The sequence below is a fragment of the Zonotrichia albicollis genome, chromosome 3 (assembly GCF_047830755.1).
Source record: "Zonotrichia albicollis isolate bZonAlb1 chromosome 3, bZonAlb1.hap1, whole genome shotgun sequence".
Classification (NCBI taxonomy): Eukaryota; Metazoa; Chordata; class Aves; order Passeriformes; family Passerellidae; genus Zonotrichia; species Zonotrichia albicollis.
The window spans coordinates 63,397,255-63,423,590 of NC_133821.1; the positions used below are offsets into that span (position 1 = coordinate 63,397,255).

Sequence of the window (26,336 nt, forward strand, 5' to 3'; positions counted from 1 at the left end):
TAGAAGCTGCTTTCAAATGTTCTACCTGGCCTCATTCTCAGCAGCAGCCAGGTGCTCACATACAGCTTTTTATTAAAATACCTCATTGAAAGTTTGGATATTTGAACTTGGTGTCCACATAGACCTGCTGTAATTTTATTGTTTCTGGGAGGGACAGATATTTGAATGCGAACATCACAAATTGATCGTGTAATAGGAAGTGTAACCTGCTATAAGAAAAGATACTTCTGGCCTTTTTAGGGCTGTTTGCTGTTTCCTTTACTATTGTCTCTCCCTCTTTTGGTTCTTAACTTCCAATTTAAAAAAAAACAAGGGATCTACCCCTGAGTCTTGGGAAAATGTGAACTTCATCCTTTTTTCAAGCCTTCCTCTGGCCTGGGAGTTTTGTTGCCTGGGGCTTTGTCCCCGCAGGCCACCTGGAACAGCTTCCAGATTTCAGTGCTGATGGGAACAAGCAGGCCAAAGCTGCTGGATTTTCCTTCCATGTTGTTGCCAGCTGTCAGTAAGCTGTCACTAGACTAGTGATGAGGGGAAACCATGAAAAATTGTACCGCTAAGATGACAGGAAACTCTTTAAAAAGCTTAAGCTTGCTGTGGCACTGTGAGTGTGCAGCACTGAGGGTTATGAGAACAACTCGTCATCACGAGTGTATATTCAGTGAGGTGGAACAAATAGATCTCTGAATACAACTATCTATGGTTTATTGTAGCCACATATAGTCTAAGGACATATATATTTGGTCTGCAGAAGTACAGTCTGGTTTTGATTGCTGTTAATACATTTTGTACTCACCTGGAAACCTCAGAAAGTCAAAGCAAAACTCAGCTCCAGGCATTTCTTTTTCCATCCAGCTGCTCATGAAAATCATGCAAAATTAAAAGCCAAATCCTCTGTAGAATTAAATCAGGGTATCTCTGTTATTGGATCTACACCAGCAGAGACGAGGCACTCTAGGGAGCTGCCTGTGTACTAGGGACAGGCTCAGTCTCCCCAGGGGCAGGACACATGCTCCATGAGGAAATTTGGACTCCAGTGCATGCTAAAGGGTTATCTAACCCTCAAGCATGGAAAAACTTCTGGGTTTCCTGTGCTTAAGAAATAGGGTTACCCATTACACTGCCAGGAGTGTTGTGCTTGGAAGGATGCTCTGTCTGAAACAAAATCTTGGCCAAAGAGGCAGACAAAATCTGTGACTAAAAGAGCTTACAAGTTAAGGCAGAGACCATATGATGATTTTAAATATATTTAATCAATGGGGCCTCTCTGGGTGTGTTAAGCACATACTTCTCTCTTGGTAGGACCAATCCCCTTGAAATATCTCTCTGTGGGAGTTAGCTATAGACACAGACTTTTTTCCATTCCCTTGGTCTTTTCTTCTTATGGAGCATCTGCACACAAAACCTCCCACAGTTCTTCCTGAGGTAGGAAGCCTTTGGAGGGTATGATGGAGAGCTCAGTTTTTCCTTCACAATGAGAAGGACTAATAAAATTAATGCACAGAAAGTAAAGCCTTTCCCCCAGGAGCTGGAAGCTCCTTTGCTGGCACTCCCAGCTCCTCTTAGCAAGCACCAAGAATTAGTCAAGAACATGAACTCCCAAACCTCCAACAAACTGAGGTGCATTTAATGCTACATAGCACAGCTCTTGTTCACGTTTAATAAACACCCAGTTTACTTAAGTTCAGTTCACTTAAGTAATCCAACTGATGTCATCAGCATGAGAAAGAGTTGCAAAATCTATCTGCTTTTAAGTAGTATTGTGTGTCATGAGGTTGGTTTTAGCACGGGTTTAAATTTTTGTCCATTCATCTTACACAGCCTGTTTCATTAGGTCCCCAGTCAAGGTGACAGGTTCTTGTTCTTCCCAGAAGCCAGTGCAGTCTTCTGAAATTCCCTTTACCTTCCCAGAGGATTTCTTTGAATACAAAACAACAGCCTTACAAGTAATTTTCTCCTCAGTTCCACTCCCTGATATCACTTTAAAAATTATTGACACACAATTCTTCTCTGTCATGATCCCAGACATTAGCAGGAACAAGCTACAAAAGAAGGAAATAATATTTCCAACTCAAATATGCAATCTGAATTCCTAAAGTGCAAAGGGTTGCACATATGCTGAAATGCAAACTCTGGGAGGTAATGTTTGCCTGTAGTTTGACTTTTTACTAAGATAAGAGGGAGCAAGCACACACCTGGTTATGAGTTGAGCCAGTTCTCCCTCTTTAGCTCAGCCAGCCTGCTCATATTTGAGATTGTGCTGTAGCTGGGCAGTAGCTTGAGCTGCAGTGAGAGAGGCTGGAGCTGGCATGACTGTGACTGGACATTTTGGGCAGGCTGTAGCCACTGACACCAAACACATTCCCACTCGGAGAAGCAGGTGACTCACCAACCTTGCAGATCAAATAAGGTGAGATGCTGTGGTATCAGATAGCCACTGAGTCAATACAACAGCCTTTTTTCTAAGGACAAGGAATGCCTGCTAAGAAAAGGGCAGTGGTTCAAGCTGTGGTTTAAGCGCTGACTTTCCAAGTGGGGAACATGAACAAGGCTCTGGGCAGCCCTTGTAAATCCTTCTGGAAGAGGCCACAGCACAAAGCAGGTGCCTAGCAAGCTCTTCAAGGGCCTTGTCCACTCTTGCACAGGACTGCACCTCTGAAGAGATACCTCAGGGCTGAGCCACAGGAGATCCCTGTGCTGCCCTGTTGGCGCAGGAACTGTGCAAACAGGCCCACACTGGAGGAGCATTGGCAGTGGGATGCAGGAAGAGCCAAGGCTGGGAGAACCCATGCAACAGGACAACATGTTCCAGTGGGGTGTTCACTGTTTAGTCATCATCTGGTGTCCACCACTGAGTGAAGGAGATTGATTTACAGCCTACCTTACACCCTGATGTTTGCACCTGCACTGCCTGCACCGTGTGAATTGTGTCACTGTTCAAGGGTGCATAGCCATCTTCTTCTACAGGACTTGAGCATGTAAGACATTACTTGCTTTTAGACCAGGGCTGGTTAGGCTTTGCCCAGCAGGGAGACACAGAGAATCTGTTTCACCTGTAGTATGAGAGGATTTTATGTGGGAAGGAAGGGGATATTGATGAGTTAAATTTGGACAAAGTTCTTGACATAATTCAAGAGAAATGGGGAGTGAAGGGCTGGAGAAATTAGGAGAAAAACAACAAGAATACGTGCAATATGACTGGCAAAAAGAAAATGGTATTTAGGGCTCAAGAGTCACACTCTTAGAAACTTATGGGCCCCTGTGCCAGAGGCACACCTTCACTCTGGGTACTCAACACAGCAATGGGTATACAGGCAGGTAGTTCTTTTTGTGGTTTCAGAAAGTCCTTGACAGCAGTCCTACAGCAGCAGCCACCAGGCAGAGGTTGGAGGCTAACTAATGGTGCCAAAATGCACCCAGGCTGCTCAGCCCATCTCTGCTCTGGTTGTCCCATGTTTACCTGCTGCCTCGCTGCTGGCAGCTGAAGCTCTTGGCAGAAGGCAGCCCCTGATGGCTCCCCTCCCCTGCTGGTTGTCATTTTCTTGGCACTTGGCTTGGCTGTGTGTGTACAGGCATATGCACACACGCCCTCCCCGCAGATATGCACAGGGTGTGGTTACAAAGCATCCGTAGGGTTTCTTCCTAGGCAAGGACATACTTCTATTAGCCTGTATTTACACAGGACTTGGAGAACAAACTAAAGGCCAACCCTGCATATGTTAAGAAACACCCTGAAACCAGGAGAAGAAACAAACAGTACTGGGAACTGTGTTTTAATAACTCGCAAGAAGAAAACAGCTTGTGTAAGGTATGAAGTAGCTGCATGAGCAGACTGAGAGGACCTGTGCCACTGAAGAGCTTTGAAACAGGCAGCAATCCATAGTGGAAAAAAAAAATTGCTCACCAACATGCATGTGAACATTTTTCACAATGAGGTGGAAACATCAGAAATAACAATAGTAGCATCTGTCTGAGGACAGTTCCTACCTTATTATAACTTTTTTTTTTTGCATCTGGTTCCATTTATGAGTCATACTTCCCAAACAAGTCATATGTTGCTGCAGAAGGCCTTTAAATTTGCTTGATTCGTATTGAGCTGTATTCCTGGCTGCCAGCCAAGTAAATGTAACAAAACCACTTTTTCCATCAAAAAAATAAAAATGAAATCCTATTTGCAGTGAGATTTAATTAGCAGCCAGTAAGTCATTTTGGTGTTGAAAGCATGCACACTCATGTTCTGTTATAGCCTGATTTGCACCTTCAAACTCCATGGTAGCATTTTATTTGTTATAATGCAAAAAGATTTCCTCTTCCCCTGCCTCAGCCTTCATTCCAACTGCAGATGCTATAGCATTTGAATGATGGCAATTTTTTGGAAAATGTGGCACCCTCTGAGCTCTTCCCTTCAGATGTTGCATTGTGCATCATCTATTTAGAGCACTGGGACAGGTATTGGATCTGCAAGGCGAGATTTTGGTAGCAGAAGGGACAGCAGGGCTGCCTGCTGTAAGAAGTTGCCGGCATCTTCCCCTATGTCCAATGGAGCCAACGTCAGCAGGCTCCAAGACAGAAGTGCTGCTGGTCAAGGCTGAACCCATCAGCAGCAGTGGTAGTGCCTCTGGGATAACAGATTTAAGAAGAGGGAAAAAAACTGCCCAGCTGAAGCTGGAGAAGGGCAGAGTTAGAATATGTGAGAGAAAGAGCTCTGCAGGCACCGGGGCCAGTGAGGAAGGAGGGGCAGAAGGTGCTCCAGGTGCCTGAGCTCAGATTCCCCTGCAGCCCCTGGTGCAACCATGGGGAAGCAGCTGTGCCCCTGCAGCCCATGGGATCCATGGTGGGGCAGAGACCCACCTGCAGCCCATGGGGTCCATGGTGGGGCAGAGACCCACCTGCAGCCCATGGAGTCCATGGTGGGGCAGAGACCCCCACCTGCAGCCCATGGAGTCCATGGTGGGGCAGAAATCCACCTGCAGCCCATGCCAGAGCAGGGAGATGCCTGAAGGTGGCTGTGACCCTCTGGGAGGCACACTGGGGAGCAGGGTCCTGCAAGGACCCATGCAGACAGGAGCCCATGCTGGAGCAGGTTTACTGGCCGGACCTGTGACCCCGCAGAGCATGAGCACTGGAGCTGTCTGTTCCTGAGGGGCTGCACCCTGTGGACCCACACTGGAGATGGAGAAGAGTGTGAGGAGTAGCCCCCAAGAGGAACAAGGAGCAGCAGAGATGGTGTGTGATGAACTGATCACAGCCCCCATTTCCCATCTCCCCGCACTACTGGGGGAGAGTAAATGAGGAGTAGATGGGGAGTAAATTAAGCCTGGTGAAAAGGGAGGGGTGGGGAGAGGTGCTTTTAGGATCCAATTTTATTTCTCAATATCTTACTCTGATTTTATTGGTAATAAAACCTTTTTCCCCAAGTTGAGTCTGTTTTGCCCACAACTGGTGAGTGATCTCTCCCTGACCTCACCTCAACCCAGAACCTTCCATCATAACTTCTCTTCCCTGCCCAGCTAAGGAGGGAAGTGACAAAGTGGCATTGGTGGGCACATGGTGTCCAGCCATGTTCAGCCCACCTCAGACACTGATAATTTTAGCACCCTGAGCACCAAGCTGAAAACAGTAATTTCTGCTGAAATAGATAGTATATCACAAAACTTGTGTGTAAAATCAGGAGCTGGCATCCCATTAAACATGCAGGATACAGATGACTAAATTGTCGTCACAGCCGAAGTTTCTGGAGCAAACAGACTAAAGTTAGAGAAGGAAAGAGACTCTATCCTGACTATTTAAAACAGTCAGGGAATTTCTTATTCACTGCTCTTTTTCATTTGATGAAATTCTCAGGTAGTGTGCATTGTGACAACGTATTTTTGGTTCCTGTCTCATATTCCCCCAGGGAGGAGCAATGTTTGACACCATCAGCATTATTTTGAATACCTTAAACCTGAAAAAAACCAGAAACCAGACCATCACAGGGTTTAGCTTGTCCCCTTTCCTGGAAAATAAAGACTACAGGAGCCAGGAAACTTTGCAAGCTCCAGCTCCAGGATACAGAATTTCCATGTGCTTTTTGGAAGCCCCTGGGACACTGACCAGCCAGAGCAGCCTCAAGCAGAGCACTGGCCTCAAAGGCCAGCATCTCTGAGCTCCCCAGCCAGCACTGCCCCACCAGTGGCTTTCATAGCAGGGGCCAAGGCAGCCCACAGCTGAGCAGCTAGAGAGCAAACCCAGCCAAAGTTTGGGCTGCCCAGCACAGCATTAACACTCACTTGGATTTCTGCGTGGAAATGCAGCAGGTTAGTGCAAGGCAGCGCTCTAGACAGTGGCTGATCCTTTGCTCCCGCGGTCTGGCAGGAATCCAGCTCTGCAGAGAGCCAGCAAAAGCGTTTCACAGGATCCTGCAGAGCAGGGGCAACACCACAGGGGCATTATCCCCCTCAGCTTCTGCCTGCTGCCTGTGTTAATTGATGGACCAGGCAGCAGGACTTGGATTATAATATCACCCAGTTCCCCCTACCCCCTACCCTGACAGATCAGCTGGATCTGAATTCCTTTTGCTCACAGTAGGACCAGAGGAAATGCAGATGGAAAAAACTATTAGACTATTTAGCTCATCTTCTGCCAGAGAAGGACTGCTCCCTGCAGTACTCCATCCCTTTGACTTTCTGATTTTTACCTTTTTTCCTCAGAGTTAAAAGACCCTCTCTCTTCTCCATGTCCAAGGAAAATTTCTGAAAGATTAAAAATTATTCCAAGATGTTGCGCTGTGCCAGACCCATGTGTTAAAATGTCATCAAGAAATATGAAATGGAGGGGAAAAACTTTGTCACAAAACTGGTCTGCTTTATCATTTACATTTTTCTTGGCAGTAAAAAGGAACAGGGTATTTCAGCCATGAATATTGGCTCATTGTTTCATTAATTTGTTTTTTTCCTCTTTTTTTCTGGCTAAATAAAGATATTGTGGTGGAAAGAAAGATTGTGGAAAATAACAAATGGAGGTGAAGTGCCAGGCATCATTAAGTTAGTCATTAAGTTTTTAAGGGCCAGATTTTCACGTGTGGCCAGAAACCAGCAGTTTCTGCTGATAACAAATGCTCAGCACTTCTGAAAACTCTGACCACTTCATCTAAGTGCCTCAGCCAAAGTCCAGCTCTTCAGAAAAGCTGACTTTTCTAAGAGTTGCTCTTTCGAAGTAACCCCTTAGAGATTGCAAGTGTATATCTGTTTAGGAAGAATAAGCACACAGGTTCTTCCCAAGCCTTCCTTTTCCTTGCAGACTAGTGCTAATGGGCTTGTGTGCTCAGAGGATTCAGGGTGTTTATACCAGAAACAAAGACATTCAGGGAGCACCTCCTGCCATGGCCCAGAGCTGCCTCCCAAAGCCCTGGCAGAGCGCAGCTGAACTAGGCAAAGACCTTTGCTTCTCTAGGAACAGATGGGAATGAAAGGGGTTGGAACGGCAAAATGCCAAGTACTCTGACATTCCTTTGCAACTTTAGCAGCAAGATTTCTCATCACCTCATGGAAACAAGCCTTCAGAGACTACACCTCCTGCTGTTAAAATGAATGTGGAAACTCCATTAGTTTCTATAGCAGGGTGTCAGCCTCTTCTTATATTCTGGCAGGAGATGGGGGAAAAAGAAATGCTGTTCTTCGGTACAGAGCTGGATCTGCCTCCACTGGCTTTCTGCAGCTCACTGGGTGCTCATGGGGCTGTGTGCTGCCATGCATATTCATCCCGGCTGTTTCGCTTTGCGGCGCTCCTGTCAGTGCAGAGATGCCACTCATCGGGAAGGTATCTGAAAAGGCAGTTTATAAAGTAATATTGTTTGGCTTTTTTTTTTTTTTTACTAAGCCTCCTGCTGACCAAGCTCCCCTCGACATGTCAGCTTCAGAATGAATATTCATACAATGCAGAAAAGCAAGAAAACTCACTAGAGCAGAAAATTTTTCAGGTTTTCAGAAAGCTGCTGTTTTCTTCTACCACTGTTCCCACCAGCCTGCAGTCCAGCCTGCAAGCAGATCTTGTAGGCTATTTGCATTCTGGAACAGACCTTGGAGGTGTTGGGCTCCCAGAATCCCTTGGCTGCCCTGCAGCAGAGGTGCACTGGTGCCTGGTGTGCCATGGGTGAGAGCCTTGCCTGTATAGACAACATATGATTTTGCAACATATACAGCAATGCTCAGTGCAATAGAAGACCATCCATATTTCTTAAAGCTCAGGGAAAATGACAGCAAGGCAGCTTGTGCAGACAGTCGCCAACATGGACAGACAACAGTCCTGAATGCCAGTTTGTTCTTTATGGGGATTCTTGTGGTTCATGGTCTTTGCTCCCAAGGATGCCTTTCATTCAGTTCTGCCTCCACTTAAGATTATCTTGTATGAAAAGATAGAGATATTTCCTTAACTTCTATCATATGCCTACTAAAGCCCTACACATATGTACAGGCCACCTCTATACCCACAAATGAAAGAAACTCTCAGAAAGAGTTTTTGTCACCAAGCACAATCACTTGGAAAAGACTTATGTACACACAACAAATCAGCTTATATCTCATGTAGGCATCATCACAGGGGCAAAAGCCAAACATTTCGCAATGAAAGCTGTCTACCCATGTTCCTGGTGCTATCAGTGGTTCCAAAGCCAGTTAAAAGCAGGCATGTTAAAGATAGTTGCAAACACACGTGACAGATGAAGCATATGTAAAGACCCCAAGAATAATTGCAGAACAAGTCAAGCTATCCAGCATTTTCATCTTAAATTGACCTTACAGTAAGCATATGTTCAGGGTCTGTGTTTAGTGTGTGTAGTCTGTGTTTGAGAAAAGGGCACAGGAACATTGTCACTGTAATAAACTCAATTAGTACACAAACTCCTGATTTTTTCATGCAGGCATCTTAACTGAAAAAAGCCCCACCAAAATAGTGATTAGACTAAAAATATATGATGTGCTGTGCAGGTTTTGCATTGAATATCCTGGATTTACTTTAAGGACATTGTTTAGAGAATATCGATTGAGATTTTCAGGGGTGGTTGAATGACTTAAAAGGATAACTTCCATTGACTTGTCCCACTGGACAATGAAATAAATCAATAAGGCTTGTTCTCCCTGAGCTATTTAGGGCAAAACCCAATAAAGGATTCAGGCACTGTAACACCTAACTTTTGGGATTTGTTCCTCACTCTGAAGCCCAGAATTTTAAATTTTGGCCCACCTCCACTGGACATAGGAGAGTCAGCCACCTCAGACAGGGGCTGGATGCTAAGTAGAAAGCACGTTTGGAAACTGTGCTCTCCAAGCTGTCTAGAAGACTTCAAGCAGGGAGCCCTTGTCCTTCTAAGTCTCTGTCACACCACTCTAGTCACCAGCTTTCCAGGCAGCTCTCTTCCACTGAGCAGGGCACATCCAACAGCTCTTCCTCTTGGGGACAGTAGCCTATAGTAATGATGACCCAGTGAATCCTGAATATTTTGTTTCACAGCAGGAGAACTTCGGCAGAAAACAAAAAACTTCTTGTGGGGCATTTTAGGGCACTCTCCTAGGAGACTGGAGGTGTTGATCTAGCTGGTTTTAGCACAGATTTGGGATGGTTTGGGCTTTTTTTAGATATCCATAAATGGGGACCAAATCATTAAACTAATCTGTGAGAGGTAATGACAGCACTTGCCAAAAGTATAATTCAAGAGGGAAGCATATTTCGTCATATTTTCAAAGACCCGCTCAGTAGGGCAGGTCCCTTGGAGGCTCTAGGCAAGAAATACATACCTTCTGGTGCCCAGGTCAAAGTGGGAGGGGAAGAGGCGTGAAGCAGTTCCAAGAAGAGAAGTTCACCTCATGCCCAAAAGCAGGAAACAGCTTCAAACAAGGCGGGGCACCTTGTAAATTGAGGTGCCTCTAAGGGTAAATAGGAGTTGACTGCAGCATTCTTGAATTGAAATTTTTGTACCTAAGTCCCTTGACTCCACTGGGGTCTGCTATAGTTAATGATGCCCTTTATTGGTGCTAATTATTATCCACTGCTGGCAGTGTGTCCTGCAGTGGGAGAGTCCACACAGAAGTATTTAACATGCGATAGAGTTACTGCCCTGAGTCAGAATCTAAAGCTTTGTGAGAGGATTGTGCAGGCAGTTATATGAGACTGATACACCCTCTGTCTTGCTGACGTGAGTAAGTCCTGAAGTGGCTCTAGTGACAGTGTTCTGAGAGAAGAAAATAAAGAGAGCTTGCCAGAGCATCTGTATTTCCCTTGTGCTTTACAGAAAAGACGTATGGATCTTCATAGAAAATTATAACCTCCTTGAACAATATAATGGGTAATTATATTCCCGACGTGGAATTTTTTTAGCGTATTGCACGTAAGGATCCTTGTTGGGCTCTGCAGTTTCTTCTACAGTGCCCTATTAAATCTCTTCTTTTCACCCCATTTGAAAACACAGAGCCTTTATATCAGAGAGCTCAGGGTTACACTTTTTTTGGTCCAAAGAGCCCTCCCTGCATCTGCTGCACTGAGTGTTGTGGAGCAGCCCCCTCCCCATCACCCTCAGAGGGGCTGCCTCACATAGGAACTCCAGTCCCGCCTGGAGACCTGGCAGGGAGCCATGCAGCTGCATTCTCCCAGCGTGGAGGCTGAATCCATGGGCTCATCACAGTGGGGCACAAACAGCCCCACACCACCATCTGTAGGCTCATCACAAGGGGCAAAAACAGCCCCACACCATCATCTGCAGGCTCATCACAGCGGGGAAACAGCCCCACACTATCATCTGTAGGCTCATCACAGGGGGGCATGAACAGCCCCACACCATCATCTGTAGGATCATCACAAGGGGCACAAACAGCCCCACACCATCATCTGTAGGCTCATCACAAGGGGCACAAACAACCCCACACCACCATCTGTAGGATCATCACAGTGGGGCACAAACAGCCCCACACCACCATCTGTAGGATTATCACAGGGGGCACAAACAGCCCCACACCACCATCTGTAGGCTCATCACAAGGGGCACAAACAGCCCCACACCATCATCTCTGCAGGCAGCATGAGGGGGCTGCACTGGGAGGTGCAGGCAGAGAGCTCAGGGAATTATTTGCCCCCCCAGTCCCCGCTCCTGTGCTTGCACAATTGATTCTGAAAATTGCTCATGCCTGGGAAAATTTTGTCAGATATGTTTGCCATTTCTCCTCCACACCCTTTAAAAAGCATGAAAAGTCATCATTGATGCCTATGCCCTGCATGAGGATATGCTTTTTTTCAAAGCACTGTATACACATTATCTCATTAAGAAAATACAATTAAGATTGTAAGTACCTGAAACCTCTTCAGCGTTGCTCCATTGTAACCCAAAAATATCACATGTAATTTCAGTGATACTTGCTCACCGATTATAAAAAAAAATGCCCCAAGGCTGAGAAGGTAGATGGCAAATTGCAGCTGCAAATTAATTAAAATAATCAAACAAGTCAGAGGTAACTCCCACAGTAAGAGGGTTGCTTCTAATGGCAATGTTAATAGAGCATTTACCATCAGGAGTTGCTTGGTTCCCTTTTAATAAAATATCTGTGATTACCTGATTAGCTGATCATTGTGCAGAGCATTTTGTTCTCAATACAGCCATGACGCCCAGGAGGAGAGAGGCTTTTATCAGATGGAGCTTGTTTATTTAAAATGTATAATTGAGTTCTCCTTTTTTTTATGGAAGCATGATCCAACAGGCTGCTCATCTCCAACTACATATACTGTTTCTCCTCTCTCCAGTCTCAGATGAGCCAGTTTTCTGGCACATGCTTTTCTTGGCAAGGTTACCACAATGATCTGGAATAAAGGCAGAACATTGCAATGGGTATGAGAAGCTAAGCTTTAATGTTTAGAAATGGTCACTGTCCATTATGGTATTACACTAATCATATGCCATCATGCTTGAATTATGACAACATGCCACCTGTGGCTCTGCCCCCACACAGTATTAGCTGAGAAATAAACTGGTTTAGTTTGGTAATAGGTGAGAAAGCCAATATATGGTCCACATTTTTCACTGCCACTCACATTTTTAAGGGTGCTTCTTGTGCAGAATGCTGGAACACCAATAAACTTGGAAAATTCAAAGAACACATGAAAACTAGACACCTCGTGCATGTAACTGTATATTTATTTCTTTTTAAAGAACACGCCTTAGATGTATTTTCAATATACAAACTTGTTTTCACAGATTTATAATCCACTAAATAGCACAAAATATAATCCAGGTCGTTGGTTTCTTTCATCTGTGCGTGTGCATGCGTGTGTTTGAGTGCGTGTGTGTGTGCGTGCGTGCAGGCACGCATGCTGCTGGTGGTAGTGGTAACCCACCACACGTGTTCAAACACAAGCCCAGGCTCCTCCTCCCTTCCCTCTGGAGCAAACCTTGCCCAGGTGAAGACCCTACACTGGAAGACTGCGACTTTCTTGCCCATGAAACCCATTTCAGAAGAGGCCGGGGTGGCGGTGCTCTCTGCCTTGCCGGCAGGGCCACACACCTCCATCCACAGGACAGGAGGGAACGGGACAGAACAGGAGCCTCCCCCGAAGCTGGCACAGGTATTGCAGTAGGGAGTGGCCAGCTGTGGGGTTCAAGAGCAAGCAAACACCTTTTTCTCCTCTTCAAACCCCTCTCTGACACTCCAGGGCACTTCTCCATGACACCTACGGCCCTCGGTGAGCCCTCGGAGCAGGGCACTGCCAGGCTCGGCAGGGCGCCGTGTGTCCAGCCAGCAGGCCGGCTCCTGGCCCAGCCCCAAGCGGCCGTAGGGGCCTTGCCACCCTGCTGCTGGAGGCCAGGCAGTGGGTCAGGGCGCTGCTGGGCTCTGCCCTCGGGCAGGCAGCAGTGCCCCAGCCCGCCCCTGGAAGCACCAGCACAGCAAACCCTGCCGGTCCCGGTGAGCTACACAGATGGCACCAGTGATGCACATATTTACATGGGGTGGAATGTTTTCCCATAGCTTTTTAAGGAGTATATAGATCAACATGTTCACATAAGACCAAATACTTTTAATATATTTATAACTGTTTTATAAAGCTTTGAAAAAACTCACAATAGCACATTGTTTTACTTTAATGCTTTACGGTACTATCAGTTTAAAATCACAATCAGCACTTAAGTTATAGTCAATCCGGCAAACAAGAGACAAAAAAAATTACAAGAGTTAAGAACTGACTGATACATCTTTTATCTTTTTTTTTAACTAATGCATAAGTGCAGAATAATATAAGATACTCTAGTTTAAATATCTTGTTTTACAATATACATTTTGTTCTAATTACGCAACAGTAAATCCCATGCTTCACATAGAAAAGCAATCCACAACATTAAGAAAAAAATTTACAATTTATGAAACAAAGTAAATAAATATTAGTATTACAGAATCAGAGCTGTACATAAAAGCTGTTCAGTTTTAATCATATAAAAATATGTTTTAGTGCAACCTCACATATATTGATGCTGTTCTGTTTTACATCATTTAGATCCAAGTGTCCAAAAAAGGAAAGAAATTACATTTATTACAAAGCAGATACACAAATTCTAAAATATGTACAAATTACTGCTAAAAAAATGCTTATAAGAATATAAGCAAAGTAAAGAAAAGGCACAAACATCTGTACAATTTAAAAGTACCAGACCCAATAAGAATTTCAAATTTAGTTTTGGTCAGGCTCATGATGACTTGTTACTTTATCTAATTCTTTTGATATAACAAAAGTATATATAATAGCAAACTACTGTAACTTAGAACAGGCATGCTGTAAATTTGAATACTTTTTCTATCTCTAGAAAAAAAAAAAGGTGGGGTAAATGTATGGGGTGAAAGTCTCCATGCATCTCAGATCAATGCGGCTTGCTCTTCTCAGATGACGGATCTTTCCTTTCCTGTGTGCTTGACGGGGGCTCGCTCCTGCTGTGAAAGCCCAGCTGCTGGACATCCACAAAGCTCTTGCTGTAAAAGGTGGGATGGGCTGGCGCAGTCTGTGATGTACCAAAACTGTCCTGTTCACCACCATGCGAGTCAGGATGGGTGGCTGAGGCACAGGGCTGGCCCGGCTCAGATCCACTAAAGTGTTTAATGCTAAAATGTGCACTTTCTAAGGGTTTCTGGTGAGGCTCAGAAGGCCTCTGCAGCTGCTCCGCCCCATGCAGAACGGCTTCTTCTGTGGCGATTCGCAGAGAGGCTATGGCTTTTGTACAAGTCTGTATGTTCTCCTCCTGCTCCCTCTCGGTAGCCACCACACTGTCCTCGGATGTGCTCTGGGCCAGCAACAGCAGCGGCGAGGAAGGGGCGCTGGGGGGAGCAGCGGCGTGCAAGCTGTGCGGAGAGGTACGCTTCTCGTGGGGCTTCGAAATGCTGAACGGCTCTTGCGCCAGGGCTTCCGCAGCTCCTCTCTGCTTCTCCTCAGAGACCTGCCTCTGCAGGGCCAGAGTGGACGGAGAATGTAAACCTGAAAGGGCCACGGGGACTGAATGGACCATCTGGATCCCCCCGATGGGCATCATGGGGATAGGTGCTCGGATCTGCTGCTGGGAGTGTAGTGGAAGATGACTGAAGACGTAGTCGCTCGGACCTTCAGGGAACAGGCTAGACCTGCGGTGCTCCATGCCTCCTTTTTCTCCATAAATGTTGAAATAAGGTGCCTGAGACAACCCCCTCCTCTGTAACCAGAAGAAAAAAAAAGAGATGTCAGCACTGTAACTATCAGAATTCTTGTCTGGCTGCCAAACCACCTATCTGCTTTCCTGTCTAACACAACCTCCCATTCACGAAGCACCTTTCATCCAGACGGATCCCAAAGCATTTGGAAAACTCTGCTAATTGCATATCCAAACAACAGAGGAGGTTTTGCTTAGCCCCTACAGGGCTCATGACTCTGAGGTGAAAGGCAGTGGCTAGTTAAGAGAGTTCAGCAACACAATGCAGCAATTTAGGGTCAGGAAGTGGAGGGTATTATATTCAATTGAAACTTTGAACAGAATTTGGGGTAGATAGATTTTCATTCCCCAGGAGAAATTTGGCCAGGAGATCCATCTTACCCTCTCCTTTGGAAAAATGTGCTGGTATTTAAACTTTATTGTAGAAAAGTACACGTCAAAACATCCCCTGCTCAGCACCACTGCTGGGCGTAACAGGGAATATGCGACAGCATGTATGTATTTACTGCCTTCTGAAAAACCTGCTCTTGAGCCCCACAGAAGGCACTTGCTCCCTGGGAGCTTTATCCAATCCTTGGTGAAAGCAGATGGGTATTTCCATGCAAGTTCAAGTGTCTTTGTGTGATGAAGACACAAATTTTTTTAGTCATTGAGACAATGGAGTACCCCTCTGGCTTATCTGCAGTGTAAACAATAAATAATAACAAAAGCAGAGGCATCAGCTGTGAGCAGAAGTGATGATTGTGTCCCAGGGAGACTCACCCAATCATAATGGGATTGAGAAGAATGGAGTATTTTGTGACAGCTAATAAAAGCCAATCTCGCAATATTGACATTTTCACTGCCTTCCCATTAGCTCCCGCCTTGAAAGAATAAATAGCCCCATCTCCACTCAGTATTAAATATGCCCTGGGCTTTTGGGTTCCTTTTTATTTTCATTCCTAAGTTTTAAAATTTGTTTGCTATCTGATGATTAAGTATCGTTTCTTGCTGACCAGAGGAGTAATGATGACAGAAGTGCAGGATGACATTTTCATAATTATATGTGGGATTTGGCCACACATCTCTCAGGGACTCTCATGTGAAATTAAATGAATGAAAACGCTCATCTCTGCTCTGTAAATTGACCAAACATGGGTCAATTGCCCCAGAGCTGTAATGCTACCACAGCCTTAGTGTGGCAGCCCGAGGACTGTGCTGCTAAATGCCAATGCACTGAAGTGGCAGCACTTCACTGCTGGGAAATCCTAGCTCTCAAGGCATTAAGCAACCTCTTGATCCCATCCTAGGGAGCTGGTTTAGGGGGCAATTAAAGATTCAGTTTCTGTGCTACCCAAGGGCTCAATCTCACTCTGCTCAGATGCTTTGTCCTGTTTAATATAAATCAATGTTGAGACAGGAAAGGGTGACCCATAATCATCAGAGTCAAACTTCAGAGATATTATTCAGAGACTAATCTATGTTGGGAATTTTCCTATTCAGAAAGTGAGACACTTGAGTCTCATAAAAGAGAAACTGTCACAAGAAAGCACAGCGACAGCACATTACATTGCTGAATGGGGAAAACTATACAAAATAAACTGCAACTCCCAAGGCACAAGACAGTTCACCTACCCTGTCACCCCTTCCTATCACTAACTTCACCTCTGCACAGCTGCTTGCCCCTTTTTTTTTTTTTCCATCTTTGGTCTGTCAACCAGTTTCTCAGTCACATTGTCCTTTTGGACATTTCCAACACCATGACATTTATTACTATTACATCTGATGTGAACTCGGGCTAAGGGAAATTGAGCAAAAAAAAAGAGTAAAACTCATCAAAGAATAAACTTAGTCACACACAAATCTCTAATTGAGAAAGACACTGGCTTCATGTTTTACCCTGCCAGAGTTTCATAAGGGAATAGAGCAAGAGTCTGTCCTTGCTGGATAGAGGTGGCTAACATGACAGAAACTGCTGTGTGCTTCAAGATCCGCCGCATCATCCAATATATGTCTTGTATGCCCAACTTTAACACAGACAGTGACAGTGTGTGCATGTCACTGGATACCTTCCAAGCCTGGCTGGGCACATACTGGATTATTTTTCTCTAGCCCAGCCAGGTAAGTTTGGAAACAATTAACATAAATGGTTACAATCACTAGTAACTGTTCCTACCTCTTTCCCTGCTTTTATTTCCTTTACCAATATCTAGCATTTTCATTCCTACAAGCAGATACAGATATTCACAGAGAAAGACTGCCTCTTTTCAACAAGCATCCTGAAAATGTAAAGACTTTCGGCAGTTGACAGGGCAAGTATTAGATCACAGAGCACAGAGCAGGAAGTCATGGCATCTTTTTGCAGTCAGAATGGGCTGCTGCCAGTGCTGTGAGCTCTTTGTCAGGTGATGGGAATCCAGTTTGTTTCCTATTAATTCTCATTTGTTACAGTTTAGCATATTTCCCTTCAACTCCAGGTAGCATATAATTTCCCAAGCAACAGTAGCAGCTCCTCACTAAATGCTCTAACCTGGTCACAAAGCTAGACTGCCACATCACACCCCTAGCAAAGCCAAATCCAGCTTCACAAGTCCCTCAGAATGCCTCAGGGATGAGATAGGGTTTACCCTGTATCTGGTACATCACCCAAATCAGTCTGTGCGAGATTAAGAGGAAGATCACATTTCAAAGACAAGCATCCTCTGGGCAGCCTCAGACCACAGCTTGCAAAAACATGTTGGGTGGAAAACAGTCTCTTTGATTAGCATGTCATAATGTACTTGAGGTTTTTTAAGTTAAAAACCAGAAAACATTGAACTCTACAGTGAAAATCAGTAACAGAGCACATTACCAATGTGCCTCCTGAAAGACAGGATGCCCAAAAAAGTGACTGTAACTCTGTGTGGCCCTCACTTTCAGGATCAGCTCAATTTGCAGCTCAACACAGAATGCACCACAGTAGCCCAGATGGACCAGTGAACCTATTTACAGTTTACCTGGAATTCAGAATTTATGGCTCTCTGTACAAGAATGCACTTCACTCAAGATGATAAAGTAGTGAGTGGTTGGGAAGTGATTTAATATCCATGTTCGGGATTATCAAAGGACCATAAGTCCTATAAACTTTCAAGTGGTCATAGAGGTGCCTAATTCCCTTCCGCCCTTCTGAATATATTAAGACAGGCTTCAGACTTCAAAATGAATGAGATGAGCAACAAGATGGCAGCAGAAGCAAAATCCACTACTGCCTAGAAGCTAAAATAGTTGTGAGAGACCAGTCTGTGCCACTCCCAGCAAGGCGCCTCCTCGATCTCTTTGTGTCTATCCTGGGACTGGAAGAAGAGGCAAAGGTTCTGGTCTGCACTAGGAAGCAGCAGGGTGTACTAAGGTTTGGGACAAGCTGGAATGGAGGGAAAACTGTTTGTGCTGGATCCCATATTCACAATACAAGTGTTGTGGGTTTGGAGGGAAAGGTTGCTTCAGATTAGCTCTATGTGGCCTCTTTGCAGTCACTTGGATGGCCACTCACAGTTCAAGGGCACCTGCTGCCCTCCTGGTGCACATTTTCAGTTTAATTCCATCTGACAACAATCCAGGTCACTTACTCCAAGACTGAAAAAGTGAGTCAAAACACAAAAAATGTGACAACAGAGACATATGCCTCATCCAAACGAAAATGATAAAAGAGATTCACTCAGGGTGAACAAATGAAGCCCTCCTATTCCTTCTTGTTCTCTCAGGACTGGCAGAAGATGACTTGGAAGACGAATCTGAGCCCTTTGATAATGGCATCCGCCTCCTCAGTAAGGAAAGAAACCTCTGCCACTGACAGAAGGTCCTGAATGTATTTAGAGAACAGAAGAAATCTGGAAATAATTTTAAAGACACCAAGTTAACTAGTCAAAGCCAAGTGTGACCTTGCATACACTAGAGACTTAAACTACTTTAGAGAGAGTATTCTGTTGCAAGATTCTATCCTGCTATTGCTTGCCAAAGGAGAAAATAAGTGTGTATTTTTCTGTATTTTTATACAATCTAAAAAAATATTTACTTTCACCATGCTCTTTTCCACTTCCTAAACAAATAATTTTAATTGTTTTCTATGTAGTGCTTTTCATGCCTGAGCACTTACAAGCCTTTTGCAAGAGACCACCAAAGTGCATGGACATTCAACAGGAAGCAAGATGAAGAGCAGCTAGACCAGCACCGGCCAAAGAGACTGAGCAAATACATCCATTTCAGCTGAGAAGAAAGAAAACTGGCCTCTTCTGAGAACTGCAGGCACTAGAAGCACAAAACTGCCCTTACACCTGCAAGGACTGGGAACCCAATGCAGCTCTGAAAGTACTTTAAGGATTGTAAGCCAGCATGAGCATCACCAATGCAGCTGCTAATGATGTTCTGGTTTTCTGGATTTCACTACTCTAAAAAGTGAAAAACAACCATTATTCCTTTTTCTTCTCTGACAGCTTTCACTTATTGCTAGCTCAGGTGCTATTTGTCTTCCCACATACAGAGTATAATAACTTGTGTTTCACTTAAGCCTGTCTAATGTTTGGCTAAAGTACATTTTCCAGAAAGGCATCAAGAGACAAGGAATGCATCTTTCCTTCCTTGCAGTCATTTGTTGCAATAGGCAATCATCCTCACTTGTCCTTTTTTTTCATTTACGTTTGTCTGGGCTCTGCTTCCAGTGATGCCTCCTGTATTCAGGTTGTAGTGACTCTACTGAGGTCTGGCCTTCTCTCCCAAACACCCAATATGCCATCAAGTTACTGATCCTTTCTGTAGGACAACCAAACTGATTTTTCATTGTGTTTTTCACTACCTCATGCCTGACTCTACCTCAATAACAAGGTAAGCATTAGAAGTCCATCTGGCACGGTGGACTTTTTAAAAGAAGGAATGAGAAGCACTAAGAGAGTCTTTACAATGTGCTAAATGCCTTGCTGGAAGGTGTGCATAATGCATAAGAAAAATATTACAGCAAGAACTGTCAGATGGTCAAGGATTACCGTTTTTGCTAGCATCATTAACATCTAAAATCTTTACTACAGGATGCCAGTGTGTATCATGTGGGACATGAGGGACTGGGGCACCCTGCACAGTGTCAGCTGTAGAATCCCATATGATCCCATTCATCTGACACTAAGACATCATGACTAGTTAAACTGGTGACTCTTCACCCACTTGTGCTTCCTCACACAGTCAGGAATGCAGAACTGCTGGTGGGATTTGTACCCTCTCTCAGCTGTGCAGCGATCCCTCCTGTCAGAGTGCAGCTGGGTTTCAGCATGCCCTTTCTCAAGGACCATTTAGTCAATCAGTCACCCTCTCCAGTGCTCTCCTGAACAATTTACTAGGTCATGGGGCAACGTCTAAGATGCGAGAGAAGCATCTGTATTGCTCTCTCCTATAAATACAGCCACTCAAGTTGCAGCTTTCCCTTATACCCCTGAAATACTGGGAAATCACTTTTGGATCTGCCAGGCTGGCAGCATCTCAGCTATTTTTGGTCCACCCTAGCTCCAAACATCCTTGCCCAGGTGCATCATTCACTCCCTTCCTGGGAGCAGATAACACATCAGCCTGACTCTACAGAGAAAAATACCCCAGAGCTGAGAAATGCTGACTGTATGAACTCAGGGTTCAATTCTTCTCCTCCACAGAGGAACACTGCAAAGACTACATGGAGAGCCAAGAAGATTGGGAATGGGGAAGCCGGAAGAAGAGGCCAGCCAGGAGAAGAGCAAGGAGTTCTGAGGTAGCTTGCCCAGTTTGAACCCAAATATAGGCAGGCAGTGAGAGGGCAGCCACAACAGCAACATGGCGAGGAAAGCATAGTTAATAATTAAGTAAATTCACACCTAGGAAGGCCATTCCTTACCTCTGAAGATGTAATCTATTTGTGGAGGGAGTGCTTTGTGAATGCTAGAGCTGGCCAAAAGTGCCAATCAGGCAGTTTCTGGGAGCTGATTTACCAAAAGGGAAGAGCACAGGCAGCAGCTGCGCAAATTTTGCATGTTTCCACCCAAATGGTTGTGGCACTTCCTGTGGGGCATACTCACATTATTATGTGAGAGGAGCTGCCTGCTCCTCTCACATAATAATATCCTTTAAATTCCAGCCACAGATCATGATTTCAGTGTGCACTCTGCTTTTCTAAGAGGTTCCATTATCTTAGCATTTTTATTCCATTAAGCAATTCTCAGTGATGGGCATCATACCACAAGAACAGGGCTTTAAGCCTTGATTTTGGCTGGATCTCACCTGAGAGTCCAGGAAGTACAAGATTTCTTACAGTGCAGAAGAAAGCCTCACAGACAATGTAAGCTTTCTGGACCATTTAAAAATTATACATACATATATATATGTAGTGAATATGGAGGCAGAAAATGCAAACCAGCCTAATTTCACTGAGGTTCATGGAGCTACTCAGAGTTCTACCAAGTGAACACTTGCCCCTTAGGCTGACTCTAGTGTATCTAAATGTATTAGCATCCTGACTTGGTCTTTGCCTATTCCAAATTTCTTGCATTTGTTCCAAGACCTCCCACCAAGACTCAAAGTTTATGTCTTCTTCTTCTACAAAGCTGCAAAGATTTTTGAAATGCTCAAATTCAGTAAGAGCACAGTTTTCGACAGGAGGAATGAAAATATTCTTTCATACTTACTGAATGTCCCACTGGAATAGATTCAGATTGTAAATATTGACCCATGGACAATGCTGGGTTGTGGTACAAGCCCCTCCGGGGAGACGCCGCTCTAACGGAGGCCATGTATCGCCTCTCTCGCCTGGGAGACAAATCTCTTCGAACAGACACATCTTTCCCTGGTGACACTGGCCTCCTTGGCGACAGGTGACGTCTCGGGGACACGTCCCGTCTTGGTGATAACTCTCTCCTCAGCACAGCCTCCTTCCGCGGGGAAAGGTGCCTCATGGGTGAAATATCTCGTCGGGGTGACAGATGTCTTCTGGGTGACAAATCCCCTTTTGGCATCAAATACCTCTTTGGTGAGTTATCTCTGTAGGGTGAAGAATCGTAGCCAGGTGACGACTGTCGACTGGAAGGTGAGAGGTCCCTCGGAGAAGAACTGGGATCCAACGAAAGCGTGCAATCCTCGTCCATGCTGCTGGGTATGTCCAATCTGTCTTTATCGGGCTCTGAATCCGTACTCTTGCTCTGGAAAAACCTCTGATATTCTGTCATTTGTGTGTCGTCACAGGAGTCGCTTGGTGTTATAAGCTGAGTAACCTGAATGCTAGGTAAGGTGACCAAGTAACTGATGAGGGAAGAGTGTCCCACGGAAAGGGAGCCCTCTGGGGAAGCCCCCTGCGATGCCCCAGCCGAGTTCACTGACAGGGAGGAGAACCGAGGGGGCTGCGGGCTGGTGCTTCTTGATCTGGTTTTTGGTGTCGAGTCTCCCTGAGTATCATCAAAATCATCCTCATCTTCATCTTCATCATCATTGTCGTCGCCGTCCTCACCATCCGATTCCTCTGCGTCAGAAAACTGGTGCTCTGCTGACAGCCCTGCCAGGCTGCTGCTCTTCTCTGCTTCCTGCTGCATGTCCTCCATATTTTCTGAAACAGCCACAGCAAGTCCAAATGATTAGCACATATCTCAGCTCTCACACCACAACCATTCCCCGCCCAGCACACTCAATGCCATCGCTGGATGCTCTTCACCTGGGATGGCTGCATAAAGCCATTCCTCATCGATTAAAACCACATTTTTTTTCAAAATAATGCCTAAAATTCTAAACTTGAAGTATGGAAGCAAATCCATCCTATAGTACCTTGCAACTTAACTCTTGGGAACCTCATATGAGACAGATGACAACAGGCCATATTTTTATTTCTAGCATCTCTTCATGTAAAAAAAGTATAACCCAGACAACTAGATAGGATTTTTTTTTTTACTTCCTGTTTATTAAAACATTAACTCTCAATTAAAAAATACCCCAAACACTCATAATATATTTTCCCATGCCCATCACTGTGCTAAAGTGCAGTGAGTCATTTCTTTCCATACTTTTGTTGGAATGAGGCCGTTCCAACTAAATTAAATCATTTTGACATACCTGCTTCTTCAGTTTCAGCATCATCTACAGATGACATTGATACTCCAAGCTCCAAGCATTTTTTCATGTGTGCTTTAGACTTCATATGTTTTGTCAGATTTCCTGTGGATCAGAGATTAATGTAATTAATGGACAACAACAAAGATCACTCTTCAAGTAAGGTTTTGGTGTATCTTAGCTCCATTATGCTGCAGGTAATGGGGTTTAGCTTTAGAAAACACAACAGACAGGGCTGACTCATCAAGACCACTGGCCTCAGAGCCTGTTTTAATGAGTCGGTTTTTATATAGAAAATAAAAAAATTAAATGCACTCAGTGCCTGAGACGTGCATAGGCATCTCTCTAATTTTCCACATGATATTTAGGCACCCCTACAAAACCCACTTTGGATGTTATCTGTTCCTGGACTCACTGTTCATAATATGTACAGCTTGCCTAGACACTGAAGTAAGTCCACAGCACAGCAGCCATTCAGGGCTTATGCTCCCATTTACACAGTGGCACTTTCCAGGTAAGGGCTCTCCCATTTAACTTCGCACATGGTTTCCAAATGCTCCATGTATTTGAAGCATTTGGAGGCAAAAGTACCCCACCAAAAAAAAAAAAACAAAACAAGACACTTATAGGAGACTTTTCTATGCAAATTTACCATCTAGCTACAGTCTCTGAACTGAGAGGAGCTGTGCTTACAGCACCCACCTGGGACGGGGGAAATTCAAGTTCAGCTCCCAGATTCTGGATCTAAACCAGACACAGCAGAGATTTGAAAGCAAATCTCCCATTCCCCTGAGGGAGCAATCTAACACTAGACTACTGACTCTCTGGAGCGCCTGTCTTGATCTGTTTTTTCATAGATTAAAAAACTGGGTTGAGATTGGCCCCAAGAGACATTTCATGACAAAGAATCTTGAGCACAAAGCACAAGCTGGAGAATGTCGCTCTAATCCATTTGCCACTTCAGCCTCATTTGCAACACCCAAATGGAAAAGCATGGCACAAGAAAACCCAACACACTAGCAAGCCATGGTGTTTCTTAGCTCAAGGAAAGCCCTCTGGAAATGCATTTATGCTGCTTCTAGGACCCCAACCAGCATCTCCAGATGGTGTTGTGGTACATGCCATCTGGGGTCAGGAACACTGCACTCCTCTGCTGAATAGCGCAGGTGTGCCTAGAAACTCACTATGCTCTTCTTCTCTGCCTTTCAGCTCCAGCTAGTTTGAATAATTCCCTTCTCACTAGGAGTTTCTTGAGTCTGTGCACTGCATGAAAAATTTGATTGATTGATGCTTCTGGATGGCTAAATGCTCGGAAAAACTAAAAACATAAGTACTTCTGAAAGTTTGTCCTCTACTGCTCTCAGCAAAGTAGCAACAGTAGTTATGAGGCTGACAACTGCTTATAATCAGTAATGCACCAGCTAAACACTTCTTGTACTTCAAAGGCTAACCTAGTCTCTTGCTACTCATGCCCCTTCTGTGCAAGAGCAAACCACCTCATCCATGTTTCTCCTTCTTTGTCAGAAATGCCAGCCACAGCAAGCAATTTCTCTTTTTTTTTTTTTTTTTCCCATGCCACCTCTTCTTCCTGGAATGTCCTCTCTAAACACAGGTATAAAACCACAATCCTGTCATGTACTTCAAGTCCCTACTCAAGACCAATTCCTCCAGCAAATGTAAGCAATGGTATGAGAGCAGCTCACCAGATGGTCTACTGGGACTACAAACAAGCAGCTCCTTGTCTTTGTCTCTACATGCCCATGAATGTTCCCATCTTAAATTAGGCTGATGGGTCTACTACCATCCATCAGCTGTTCCCATCTTTGGCACAAAAAGAACTGCTGGAGTCATGGAAACTATTACAATTCTCAATCCTCAAAACAGCCATGAAACTGCACGGGGATCTTGGGAGAAATTTCCTTCAGCATCCTTTCTCCTCCTTTGAGTTAAGTTTCACTGCACTGGGACTAGAATCCATTCTTTTGTCTGCCAAAGGGAAGCTAAGAAACTGAGAATGTAAGGCTCATTTAGGCTGTGCTGCAAAGAAATGATACCAAGGAAAGGATTTTTTTTTTCAAGAAGATGGTTGCATCACGAATCTGAATTCCAAAGAATACCATTATCTGTGGCCACAGGGTAACAAATGGAAGCTTTTTTTTCTGTGCTGATAAATACATGTGAACAGAAGCTATCAGATCTCTATTCATAATTAATGCTACAGTGGATGGACTGGCCCATCTAGGAGACATATATTATTTATAAACTTGAAACTGACCCACTGTAAAGCCTGTGAAGGCACGCCTTCCTCAGCAGCTGATGCTCTGCTTCTACATTATGTCATAAGAAATATGGTCTCCTGGTAGCACTTAAGTGCTGCTGCAATTAAAATTTGCACCATGCAACAATATTGGCAAAGTATTATTTTTCAGGGTGGTTCCTATGCTACTACATTTTCCCTGCAGCCAGAAGGACCATCCAAGAGTCTCTAGGTTCTTAATGAAGCTATCCAAGGAGTCCCAGAGTCTTACAAACTCCCCGGATTAATTGTACAGAAGAGAACAAGCTTTCTTATACAGTCCTGTATATATAAACATAACAATTTTATTCTGAAGAAAATATTCTTCTTGATTGCAATGGGTGATTGAGTCCCAGAGGGCAAAATAGCTCCAGAAGTGGCAAGAGCTCAACTAAAAAGGTCAAGTACCTTTAGTTTTGAAGGCAAAATTGCACAGCTTGCATACATAAGGCCGGACATCAGTGTGAGTGCGGATATGTTTTTTGAGCATGCTTGGCTTTTTACAGCGAATGCCACATTCTTCACAAATGTACTTTCCTCGGCCACGACCTCTGACATAGACATAATCCTCATTTGATTTATACCTGTTGGAAGAGAGCAAGTATTTAAGTCATTCAGATTTTAGGTCTGATACATGTTGAAACATCAATGCAAACTCACAGAAGTCCAAAGGAGCTACTGAATTTTCAGTATGGAACTCATAAAGTATTTGGCTTTCAGAGAATGTACTGGCCCAAATATATTTAAAGAATTTGAAACCAACAAGTTGCAGTATGAGAACAGTATAAACACCTTGTCAGGAAACCAATGAAGAACCATTCCTACAGATACAACTCTAAATATAAGCCTATAGGTTGGATTTCAGCTCACTGTATTCTTGTACAGCACAGACATTTACTACCACTGAAAACAGCATTCTTTTGTAGCACCTTTCATTTAACTATTTTAGTGTATTTTTCCCTTGGGATCAGATAAATCACATCCTGGAAATTCCTGTTTCTTCCCTTTAAGCATAAAGGGAACATGGATGACGAGCAAGGATATATTCATTCACATTACACATGCCTGACATCCCCAAAGATAAACTGCTCCCCAAAGAGACATGGAGTTGATTTCACTCAGGTATGTGATGCTTTAGAAATAAAATGGTCAAACACAGATACTTTGAAGAAAGCTATTACTGAAATTTTTCTTATGGCATAGAAACGACACACAGACATACGGTTTCTATTTTTTTTTTTTGCTGATCACATAGTGTGTAGTTAGAAAATAAATAAGATATGAAAATCTATGTAAAGC

The 26,336-nt window shown here is 44.3% G+C and overlaps 1 protein-coding gene across 12 annotated transcripts in view; it reads right to left on the reverse strand.

Moving 5' to 3' along the window:
* Nucleotides 1–13,008: 13,008 nt before the first annotated feature.
* HIVEP2 (HIVEP zinc finger 2) overlaps nt 13,009–26,336 on the reverse strand; it is a 135,631-nt gene continuing 122,303 nt past the window's right edge. For all 12 annotated transcript variants that reach the window (XM_074537653.1, XM_074537656.1, XM_074537654.1 and 9 more), the window contains 4 exons: nt 25,446–25,621; nt 22,745–22,846; nt 21,334–22,244; nt 13,009–14,683 (listed from right to left, as the gene is read on the reverse strand). In XM_074537653.1, coding sequence (XP_074393754.1) covers nt 13,865–14,683; nt 21,334–22,244; nt 22,745–22,846; nt 25,446–25,621 — 2,008 coding nt within the window. In that variant the 3' untranslated portion in view covers nt 13,009–13,864. The remainder of the gene's footprint in view (nt 14,684–21,333; nt 22,245–22,744; nt 22,847–25,445; nt 25,622–26,336) is intronic.